At 36.2% G+C, this 12027-nt stretch overlaps 1 protein-coding gene across 1 annotated transcript in view; it reads left to right on the forward strand.

The window, feature by feature from the left end:
* LOC148941501 (protein-glucosylgalactosylhydroxylysine glucosidase) overlaps positions 1-12027 on the forward strand; it is a 110798-nt gene that overhangs the window by 89995 nt on the left and 8776 nt on the right. Inside the window, exons 11-13 of the mRNA XM_089103816.1 lie at positions 4983-5113; positions 8717-8949; positions 11701-11866. Of these exons, the coding sequence (XP_088959942.1) occupies positions 4983-5113; positions 8717-8949; positions 11701-11866 (530 nt within the window). The remainder of the gene's footprint in view (positions 1-4982; positions 5114-8716; positions 8950-11700; positions 11867-12027) is intronic.

Here is a 12027-nt window from a genome sequence, read left to right on the forward strand (position 1 = left end):
TGCTGATTCCGAATAAGGCATCTCAGCAGTATCCCAAGAACGACTGACGGTATTATATTCGAACTTTCGGGGCTGCTTCTGCTCTTAAAATCTAACCAAATCAAAATAGCGTAAGTGTATCCAAGCTATCAAAGAAATTAAACAGATTTTTTTGCGAATGGTATCAAGTTTTCAGTATCAGGTCAACTACACGAGGTATGAACCAATTAAACAGTACTATTTGTGTCCAGATTTTTAAGAGGATGTATGTTGTTAAAAATTGCTGAAAAATTTTCTCCAGCATACAAATAGCAGGCCAAATTATAAATTCTTAAAAAAACGAAAAGATTTAAAGTATTATTTTTTTTCTCTGAAAAGACTATGTCAATATAAAACGAACAGAATATAATTAAAAAACTTTTTCCACAAAATAAGCTTTTCAAAGAAAAGTAAAGAACTCCATTAAACAAAAAAAATGAGCAAAAATAAAATCAAATAATCTACCAAGCGTAAAACTACCACAAATAAGCATCGATAAATAAATGAAACCCAAAACGAACAGAAATTACAATAAATAACGAGTCAAACTCGAAACGAGCAGAAATTAACATAAGTTGGGCTCAAAACCCCTTTGCCTTCCCAAGGCCAGAACTTTAATAAATCAAATAATATTATCATTTTGATTACTAAATATCAGTATATTTATATTAAACTGACAATGCACATTCATTTGTATTTTTTTCAGTAAAGTGTAAATTATGTTCTGGCCTTGGGAAGGCATTGGGGTTTTGAGCCCAACTTATTCTAGTTTATGCTCCTTTTGAGTTTGACTCTGTTATTTATTGTAATTTATGTTCGTTTCGGGTTTTATTTATTTATCGATGCTGATTTGTTGTAGTTTCACGCTTGGTAGATTATTTAATTTTATTTTTGCTCATTTTTTTTTAATGGAGTTCTTTACTTTTCTTTGAAAAACTTTTTTTGGAAAAAGTTTTTTTAATTAATCTCCCTTAAGGGGAACCTAGTAAAGAACAAAGCCTATTTCATTATAATCGACCATTTAAAAGCACGTTTTGGGAAAAAAAACTGTCACGTGAGGAAATATCACCATTCAAAGCTGATTTAGGATGATAATCATGATTTTGATTAATTGATTAAATCTAATTGGTAAATGTTTGTTGCGAAAACCTAACGTAATCTAATCTAAGGGAATGCTGAAAAATAGCCTAGTACTCCACAAAAATGGCTTGACTTGACTTAAGGCTCCTGCCGAAGGTTCGGCGTAGAGAACGACGAGACTAGGTGCCTCCAGGTTGACCCTCGCATGCCAGGATCGCAGCTTCTTCCACCGGGATGTGGGCTTGGGAGAGGAATTCATCGGCTTTGTCTTTCCACCTAGTAGGTGGGCGTCCTCTGGGTCACTTCCATCCGGGTAGGGTGGGGTCGAAGTCGAATGCGACCCGTGCTGGGGCGTCGCGTGGCATGCGAAGGAGGTGGCCGTACCACCGAACAGTACGCTGGGCGATCTGCGTCGAGAAAGGAGTTCTCGACGCAGCACGCCAGCACGCAATGACTGGCGTGCTGGCATCATATTGCCGCTCTGGAAATGTAAGGGCAGCCGTCAAATCTGCTCCGGCTATCGTGGGATCACGCTTCTCTTCGTTCCTGGTATACTCTTCGCCATGTGTCCCTCCTGGACAGGTGTTCCAGCTTTTTGCGTAGAAAGAGAAGAGTCCAGCAAGCCGGATTCATGCTCGGCAGGTCGACGACGGAGCAAATGTTTTCTATGCGCCAGTTGATCGAGAAGACGCGAGAGTTCCACCGATTCTGTTGATCGCCGTTCACTTTGGCTGATACTAAGAACTACGGGTCTACCCAAGAAATATTGCTCACTCTTTGAAAAGCTGTATGAGGATACGGAAAGCTGCGTGCAAGTCACGCAAGACGTGCAAGTGACTTCGCCGAAGACATAGCGCTAGTTGCTAGCACCGTCGAAAAGTTCACCAAAGCTCTCCAGGTGCTCTCAGAAGAAGCCTCGAAAGTTGGACTGAATATCGACTGGCAGAAAACCAAAGTTATGCTCCTTGAGCCTTCCACGTCCCGTTCTACTATAAAGGAAGTTAACATCGGAAGCAACTGACTAGATGTGCTTTAAGACTACACTTACCTGAGATCTATTCTGTCAAATGATGGCTTGATCACAAAAGAGCTTACATCTCGAATTGCCAAAGCTTAAGCACTTGTTGGGAGGCTTAGCAGCATCTGGCGAAAGCCAAACATAAGCTGCTTTACCAAAATGCGCATATACAATGCGTCAGTCAGCACCGTCCTGCTGTATGAAGCAGAGACGTGGCCAGCTGCAAAATCTATCCTCAGCGCCGTCGATGTCGCTCAGACGAAACATCTCCAAAGATTCGAAAGACTTCACTGGACTGACTTCGTTAGCAACATGACTCTCCTGTCACGTACGGCTGGGAAACAAAAGCCAAAATATAGAATTAAGAAAGCAGGGAACAAGGACTCCTTTGTGCAGTAGCACAACCATCCCCTCTCCCTCCGAGAGCTATAAATATAAGGCCATAAGAATAAAACAATTATGTGGGCTTAGAATAAAACAATTAGAATAAAATACAAATTAAAAGTGGTTGCTCTAAATGATTAAAAGTTCCGGAAAATATTTCGCCCCACTCCTCGGAACCCATTAAAAAGAATCGTCAGAACTAATATCCGATTTATTGGATTCTTAGGGTACCAGAGTATGCAAGGTTAACCTTCTAAGGACTTACGAAAAAGGCTTAAAACAGATATTGAAAAGCTACTAAGAGACTTCAGTATCTCTAAGAAACATTTTCTGGGCTTCCTCTGTTCGATTTGAAAATTCCTTAGAAAGGCCATGATTCCCTACAAGACATATATATCGTGGTTGCAGAGATCGCTGCAAAGCTGCAACCTAGTACGAAGTTGAGCCCCAACCAACAAATCTAAAACTGCTTTTTGAAGAAAAAAATATCATGTGAGAAAAAAATATTTTAACAGAGGTCGTGCATAAGCAACATAAACCCTTAAAATCCGTTACAAATTTACCTTCGCAAGGCACAAATTTAAGATTATATAGATGATCGTTACTGTTATTCGATTTTTGAGCATTTTTGAATTCTAGCCTTTAAAATACCCAAATGGTGTCTCTATAGCTTTCTCTTTCAGTTTGCACATTTTCTTTCTCTTTTCCTTCATAGAAACACAGTCTATTTGGAGAAAACAAGCTACTCTTTTAAATTTGTTTTAGAAGGTTACATGTAGCACCACCTATATCTGACTTCCAAGTGTTTCCTTGTTAAACAAATTATTTGCCATACATTAAGTTCAAAAAGGTTAACTCAAATTAAAGATAAGAGGATTTTTGGAACAAGAAATAGTTTTAGGCACAAAGATTTGTTGATTATCCTTGCCAGTAGTGCTGTCTAGAATTGAAACTAGAGAATTAACCGAGGACAGTCCCTACTTGAATGGCTTTGCACAGGAAATTTCACTTCTGCTCCGGTCGACACCGGTTTAAATAACCTCATACAGCGAAATAAATAGTAAAAAATTTATATCTTACCGTTTAGACATTTAATGTAGTTCACGTAATAAAAACGATCCAGTTACTTGAGAATATATTATGTATAATATGTAGCAAGCCTATCGGTTACGATAGCTAAAAGATTGTCTTGTAAATTGAAGCATAGCATAAGATACAAGAAAGTATCCATTTGCTTGATGAAATTATTTACAGCTATTATTTTAATAATTCAGCAAGCTCTGCGAAGGTTTTCTTACATATTTTAGATTTCTCTGTTTAAGGCTGGGATGTGTATCTCAGACAATGAAATCTGTTTTTTCTTGTTTTGCTTTATAAGAAAATTAGGAGCAGAAATGGGGCCTCCTTCAGTTTAAATCTATCCCCTTCAAATGGAGCTCTGGGAGTTGGATAGAGTGCTATGTAAACACCTAACAATCCGTTATAATTTTTGCAAGCGCTGTTGTTTTAGAATGTGATTAAGTGGATAAAAGGAGAGTGTGCATTTCATAGAATGAGAAAGAATTGACCTTGTTAAGTGGGCCAATAACGCTAGTCATGGTTGTGGCGTTAGATGCAATCCAGTAAAGAAAGAACTTTAGAACACAGTAACCGGAAATTTGAAAAGTGTCTGAGATTCCAGCTATGAAACCACAACCTAGCTGTCCTGTGTTTCAAACTACACCAGAGTGTTCGAGCTAAAACTTAATGGAGAATGTTACAGGTTTTCACAGGTTCAAAGAAAAATCCCATAAGTAAAATTTTAGTTTTGTTCTTAGTGAAGCTTTTATAACATCCAAAGATGTCCAATTTGTTTGTGTTATTACTATTTTTTTTTTGCGTATCCTAGTATGGAATGTATTCCCGTGAAAGTCCTTTATAGTCTTCTCCGTTACGCTACTAGGTTTGAGGATCGGAGAGTTTTCTGCTAATTAGCACGTTTCTAAGACAAGTGTGTTTCCTTAAGAAGTTTAGGCCCTTCCCAAAACTAAGCCGATGTTTGAAGAAAATTAAGTACTTAATAATACAACTGTCCGAAAACTCATGCTAAATAATGATAAATACGAGTATCTTTGCAACCAATTCTGTAATGACGATTTGAGCATATTAATTTGATTGCCTCTCTCTCTCTCTCTCTCTCTCTCTCTCTCTATCTCTCTCTCTCTCTCTCTCTATCTCTCTCTCTCTCTCTCTCTCTCTCTCTCTCTCTCTCTCTCTCTCTCTCTCTCTCTCTCTCTCTCTCTCTCTCTCTCCCTCTCTCTCTCTCTCTCTCTCTCTTCTCCTCTACCTCCGTACTTCCCTCTCTCTATCCATTTTCAGGTAACTACACTATTTCCTTGTAAGTGTCTGCTGCACCCTTTGTTGGTTATTGCCTTTATAAGCGCTATCTTTACTGTTTTCCAGGTTTCAACTTCAGGTATATATCACCTTCGACTTTTTTCAGGTATATATCATGCATTTGCGGTGATTTGATTGATCCAATTCCAGAAGAATGGTTAACAGTTGCAAGAAATTTAAAGTACATATATAATGAGGAATTAGAGTTTCATCCCGAGTACGATGGTTATGAACTTGGTTGGTGATTTTTTTAAGTTTTTAGATATTAACTTACGGTACATAGGTAGGGGGGGGGATTTTTTTTTTTTTTTAATTAAATAGTAGTACAATGTGATCATAAAATACACACAAGTCTTTTGAATTGACAAGAAATACAGCTTGTTGTCCCAACATTTGATGCGGGCCGTGTGACATTTTTTAATTAAAAAAAAGTTTTTCAAGTTTATGTCCAATTGATTTATTGACAAAAACAAATAAATCACACTTAACCAAAACCTCTCAATTCATTCCTGGATGCCGAGTACCACAAAATTTAGGTTTGCAAATACTTTCCTGATCCTTGCCTCTGGGGAAACCCCTTCATCATAAAAAACTATTCTTTTGTAATGCTAGTAAATGTATTAACTCTTTGAAAAAACATATACTCTTTTGAAAATGCCCGGACATAGTTCCCGTTCTTTCACAGATCAATAATTAATAGAAGAGGCTGAGCTATTTAAAGTAGGGAGGAGTACTCAGTATGGACCAATGAAGAATTAACCCTGAATATTCAAGGACTTACTAGAAATATCCTTACCATCACAAAAAAAAAACAATTGGAGAATTATACCGTCCATCGGCAGGATCTGGTCTCTTCAATCTTGGAAAATATACGCCAAATATATGATCTTCTGGAGTAAACAGGGAATGAAGCTATCTTAATAGGAGACTTCAATCAACATCAACAAGATACCATTAACTACGATAACCAAAAAACTACGGTAGATACCATGACCTATCGAATCCTATAGCCTCAGTTCTAGATATTGTAATCATTGCCGGTCCTTTTAATAGTTATAAAAAAAAAACTGGCACAGGGCTTGTAAACATCCCCCTTTTTTGGTCCGTAACTTTAGCTACTAGTTTGAAAATAATGTAACAAAGGTTGGGTATGTTGTGCTTTCATAAGATACTCTACATTTTTTTTTAATTAACTGCCTTATTCCCTTGGGCCCCTCCTACATTTATACATTTATTGAGAAATACATTTTATATTCAGAATTAAATGGGATTCTTCTTTCATTTGATAGATTGTATGGAATATATACAGGCTTTTAGAACTGTGATCCCCCCTAATCTTCCCCGCTATACCACACGGTACTATTGAATTAGATTGCTGCCCAATCGGACCAGAAACGCAGTTATACCCCCTATGTTAGGCGTCAAAAACAGGATAATGCTCGAATATTCGACTTAATTTGAATAGGCCAGGTAAGATATATGCCTAAGTATTCAAAATTGGGGTTTTTACTGTCTTCAGAAGGATTAAGGGGTTTAACCCTGTTTAGTGAACTGGTTCGAGGCTCTCTGTCCTCGGCTGAGGTCTTTTCCCTCCCCAAAATATTCGACAAGTTTGTTAGCAGAAATTGGACCAATAAAGAGCTGAATTTACTGATTTTCCTAAGACTTCACTGCAGTTTTGTTGGCTCTACTGCAATCGTGATCAATGAAATAGTCATTTTGAGATGAGATGAGATATACATTTATTAAAAAAGAAAACAAACACTATTCACCTTTCGCCTGCCAAGAAAGGCAATAAGCTTGAAAGGGCAAGCGAGGTTATCACTCTCATCTAATTAAAACAACATTCATACCTTGCTACTTAACACACAAGAAAATTATCTGATTAAGTAATAAATGAAAAAAGAGAGAAAGAGAAAAAGACAAGAAGTAGATAGAAAAAAAAAGCAAAAAAAAAAAGCAAAGTAAATCGGGGAAATACCTTAAATAGAATGACAACCTGGAGTGGGCTTAACACCAAATTCACTCACGAGGTAAAAGAAACTTCTTTGCCCGTGACTTGAAAGCCGGAAGACTAGGCGCATTTTTCACACACTTGGGCAATATATTCTAAACATGGGGACCATAATGGCGAATCACAAAAGATGCCCGAGTGGTGATCCTAAACTCATGAGTTAAGTTATCAGCTTTTCTTGTATTATGATTATGACGGTCTCTATTAAAAGTAAAAAGATTTTCAAAAGCAGGGGTGAGCAGCTGATCCAAATATTTATACGACAAAATCGCGACTTGGTAATCTCAAATTTGGGATACATCCATTAACTTATTATTTTTAAAATACTCATGAGCAGGAACCTCATCAGAATCATCAAATTCAGATAATAATTTTACAGCTCTATTCTGAAGTTTTTGTACTCTTTTGAAAAATGTTACAAAATTACTTGCCCATATAGAGCATCCGTAGCTAATATATGGGTAAAATATAGAAAAATAAATCATTTTCAGGATCTTTTTTTGGGACTGGATTTTTAATTCTTCGCATCACCCCAAGGTCTCTGCTTAATTTTTCAGCTATTGCACTTGAATGGTTTTTCCACGACAGGTTTTCATCAATTAAAAACCCCAAATACTTTGTTGTTGGTACTATCTTTATCACTTTTCCGTGAACTGTCATATTGTCATTCCCAACAATTGACGAAGTTCTAGAAATTTCAATGAAAAAAGTTGTAGAAAAGTGTAGGGTTAATACATTTTGCCGAGAAAAAATTATAAATTAAGAAACTGCCTTATGAATTTTATTATATAAAACATCAAGTGAAGGCGCTGCCGGAAAGAGCAAAGTGTCATCTGCAAACAGGATGACACCAGCCTCTGACAGGTAGTGTTTCACTCGATCAATGAAAATAATGAAAAGTAGAGGTCCCAAGATTGACCCTTGTGGAACCCCACACTCTACTTTCTTTTTTGAAGATAAAAAGACCCATTCTGAACTATCTGATACCGATTGTGTAGATACGATGAAAACCACTCCAGGTTTGAACCCTTCACCCCAATCGAGTCAAGAGCTTGAATAAGCTCTGAGTGGTCCACGGTATCGAACGCTTTTTTCATATCCAAAAACACAGCTGCGGGTATGAGACCAGCTTCAAATGCATCACTAATCCAATCAACCAATTTCAGAACTGCTATATCCGTAGATAGCCCTTTTCTGAACCCAAATTGATTTTCCATTTGAATTTTATTCTTTTCAATATAATAACTTAACTGGGCATGTATCACTTTCTCATACAACTTAGAGAAAAATGGGAGAATAGATATAGGTCTTTGATTCGATGGGTCATCTTTTTTCCCTCCTTTATGAAGAGGAACCACTCTTGCAATCTTTAGTGCTTCCGGGAAGACTCCAAGATCCAGAGAAAGGTTGATGAGGTGCGTCAACACAGGTAAGACACAAAACGATCATTGAAAACGATCAACCAATTAACGAAATAACGTTGTTACTAGTGATGTCTGTACAGTGTTCTGCTTCTAATTTTATGTGTAATTTCAACGCATTGTAAATGTCCTTTACCGAAGTGGGGGGGGGGGGGGTGTTCATGAACACAGTAATTATTTCACCCAAGGAAGGATAAGAAGCAAAAATTTTTAAGAGGGGATAGGCATGTTTATAACCCTCTCGCCCCTATTCCCATTCATTTGCGCTTGCTTAATAAAAAAACACTTTATAAATATGTCAATAACTTTTTTGCTTCAGAAGGATGCCCCCTCTGCCTCTTATATTCAAGACAAAAGTCCCAGCTTTCGACAATCATAAATAATTTCATTGAAGACTGATTTCAGGGCAAACTATTAAGCAAGCTGATGTTGTATTACTCGGATTCCCGTTAATGCACGTGACTGATCCAATAAAGCGTCAAAGAGACTTGGATGTCTATGAGAATGTTACACGTTTAAATGGACCGGCCATGACATGGGGTATGCATGCAATTGGCCATATTGAACTGGGGAACATGGAAAAAGCAGAAGAGATGTTTAATAGAAGCTATCAACCTTATAAAATGGAGCCATTTAAGGTAAGTTAGTGCCATAAATACAGCAGCCTGAGATAGTGATCCAGAGATGGGAGAAGAGGCGCCCCCCTAACGTAGTGTAAAGTAGTGTAATTTACTTAATTAACGCAAATTTGCATTAATTTAACTTGCTCCTAACGCAAGTTTATCTGATCAACCTATTTTACCCCTCCCCCCTAAAAAAGCCCTGGATCGGCCATTGGCCTGAGATCATTCAAATTTTAAAATATACGAAAACCCGAGATATTAAAGATTAAATCTTATTTTATTTGATCTCATACCCCTCTCCTCTCCTTCCCACTGGAAAGGTCTTCCGATCCCCTACTTCAAGGTCCAGACTGATCGCGCCTTTGAATTATTGCTAGCTTTAAAGTGTGAGCAATTGGAAGCCTGATCTTTTAACAATATGTAGAACCTGGAACTGGAGAAATTGGAGGACAAAACGACGTTTCTGCTCGCCAAGTGTTATTTTAATCATAGGTGCATAAAGAAAAATTTTGGGATGGCAAAATACTCGAGGATAAATTTAGCAGGGAGAGTTTTTTTCTGAGTATTTTAATGGCGAATAAAAAATGAATGGTAAACTTTGGAAACAGTACAAATTTCTTAGTATATATAGGACTAAAGCAAATTTTGGGAAACAGATTGAACCAACCGATCCGATGTGCTGAGTTTGAGAAGGGCAAGGATAACCTCCTGGTTAAAAAGTTGATGCATCATGCCTTTGAATTACGGAAACCAATCTCCGATCTTGCATTCTGACGGAAACGTATAAGCAATTACTGCCGTATTTTTTTTTTCTTTTTTTTCAATTATGCTTTCATTATATTCATCTAATAAAAACCGTTTTTCAACTAAAAATCTTTGACATGTGCTTTGTATAAAAATACGTGTTTATTTGACCCTACGAAAAACTGTTGGCAACTTCTGAGCATAGCATTAAAAATTTCAAAGCATCAAAATAAACATAAAAAATATATATTCATTTAAAAAGCAATTATAATTTACAATTGTATATTACTCTGTTACATTTTATTTTTTGACATGTTAAAGCCTTTAAATGCTTTTTCAGATCATTTTTTTGTATTTTAGGCTTTTTATTCTATTTTAAGCAAAATCGCCGGTTTCAGTGAATTTTCTTGATCATGATTTGTGTTTATACGCGTCTACAAACAGGTCTTGATAACAATTACTAATAGCAACTGGAGCAGCGAACCGTGTCTAATATTTATAGATAAATTGAAACTATGTACTACAATAAAGATTTTTTTGTAACAGATTTTTGCGTAAGGTTCGATGGGCTATTTGTATTTTTACGTTTTCAGCAAAATCACCAAATATCCTTTTTTCTTTGAGTGCAAAATTTGTAGTTATCAGAAGAAGTACAACGTTTGCTATAAAAAATAACTTTTAGTATTGCAAGCCCCTTCCGTGTTGAAAAATCTTTGCGGATATCCTTATGTTACCACTAGTGGACGCGCTCACTAATAAAATTGGTTAAATTTGTTTATATATATATATATATATATATATATATATATATATATATATATATATATATATATATATATATATATATTTCAGGATATTGCTGTCAAAGTAATTGATTGAATCTTAACTTTGTATTTCTTAGAAATGAGTGACTTGAAATAAAAGTTAAACTCCTCAAAACTAAAAAAAACCTTTGGCCATTGAACAATAAATAATTTCTAAAGCCAATTTGAGTGAAGCCGATCCTCTTTTGAATATAACCTAGCACATACTTCATGTTCAGGCGTCTATAAAAAAAAAAAAAAAATCAGATAGATCTTTCCGCTAGTTTTACCTGTAGAATATACTTAGACCTTTCATTCAACAATTTTTATTTGGTTCATCTTTATTCGAAGTCATTAATTTATTTGTAAATAATAACTTTTATATTAAAGAATTATTGGAGAGCACCTTTGCCTTCAGCTATCATTCAAATACAAAAAAAAATATAGACATAATAAGTGGCCTTTTTAATTTGTGAAAATAGTGTTAAGGGATTGAGAAGAGTCACTTGCTTACAGTTCTCGTGGTTGGGTCAGAGCATTGGCTGCGACCTTCCTTGGTATCCAATAATGCTTTAACAAGTTTTCGAGTTTCATTCAACATATCTTTGAGTTTCATTTTTTATGATGCTCATTATATTATGATTTTGAGCCAAATTTTGTTGAATCGTCGACTAAAGCAGTGGGAACTTCGATTACACTTCTTCCATTTACGAAATAGCAGGCAATAGTGGACTTTCTTTGTCGAGGTCTCAGATGGCTGACGTTGGATATCCCTGTAGCGACGCAGCCTATGTTTCTTGAATCCGTGGTACTCTGTTAGTGTTAAAAGCATGATTGATATTTGGCTTGTCAATTAATCTGGCACCAAGGATTCCCTTGAGAAAAAATTGTGAAGATACATTCCAATTTATTACTTCAGTTGCTTTCAAAGCTCAAGAGTTGTAGCCATTAGAGAAAACCAATCTAGAAAGTGTCTCTTATCTTAACATTTTTGTTTACAGCTAAATTTAGCGCTTCAGACATCAAAAGGGGCCTGTATTTATTTACGTTTAAAACATACAATAATCAGGCTGTTTTGATCCTTTCATTATTTTCTTTGCCTTTACTTTGTAACAACTGCTTGCGCATTCAAGCAAAGTAGGATATCAGATTAAACCTGTTATTAGTTAGCTGCTATTAAATCTGAAATTATACCATAAGTTCACATATTTTATTTCAGATTTGGAATGAAGCTCAAAACCAAGAAGGGGCCACAAATTTTATCACTGGTATGGGAGGATTCCTTCAATCCGTACTCTTTGGATATTTTGGAATTCGTCTAAAGGTGGATCATTTGTCTCTTAACCCAGTGCTACCTTTGGAAACGACTAGCATAATTATAAAAGGTAAGATTTTGCTTTCGTAAAGTACATATGTTCTCCTCTTACATACCTCCCCACCCGACCCCTTTTCTGCATTTTATTTCTCGACTTCAAGCATTTCAAATTCTCTTTTAAACCTCTTTCGGAAAAAGATCACAACAGTTTTGTAATTGTGAATCTTTTTT

This window comes from Artemia sp. Qi Xiang Cuo, chromosome 18, assembly GCF_049724085.1.
Source record: "Artemia sp. Qi Xiang Cuo chromosome 18, ASM4972408v1, whole genome shotgun sequence".
Lineage (NCBI taxonomy): Eukaryota > Metazoa > Arthropoda > Branchiopoda > Anostraca > Artemiidae > Artemia > Artemia sp. Qi Xiang Cuo.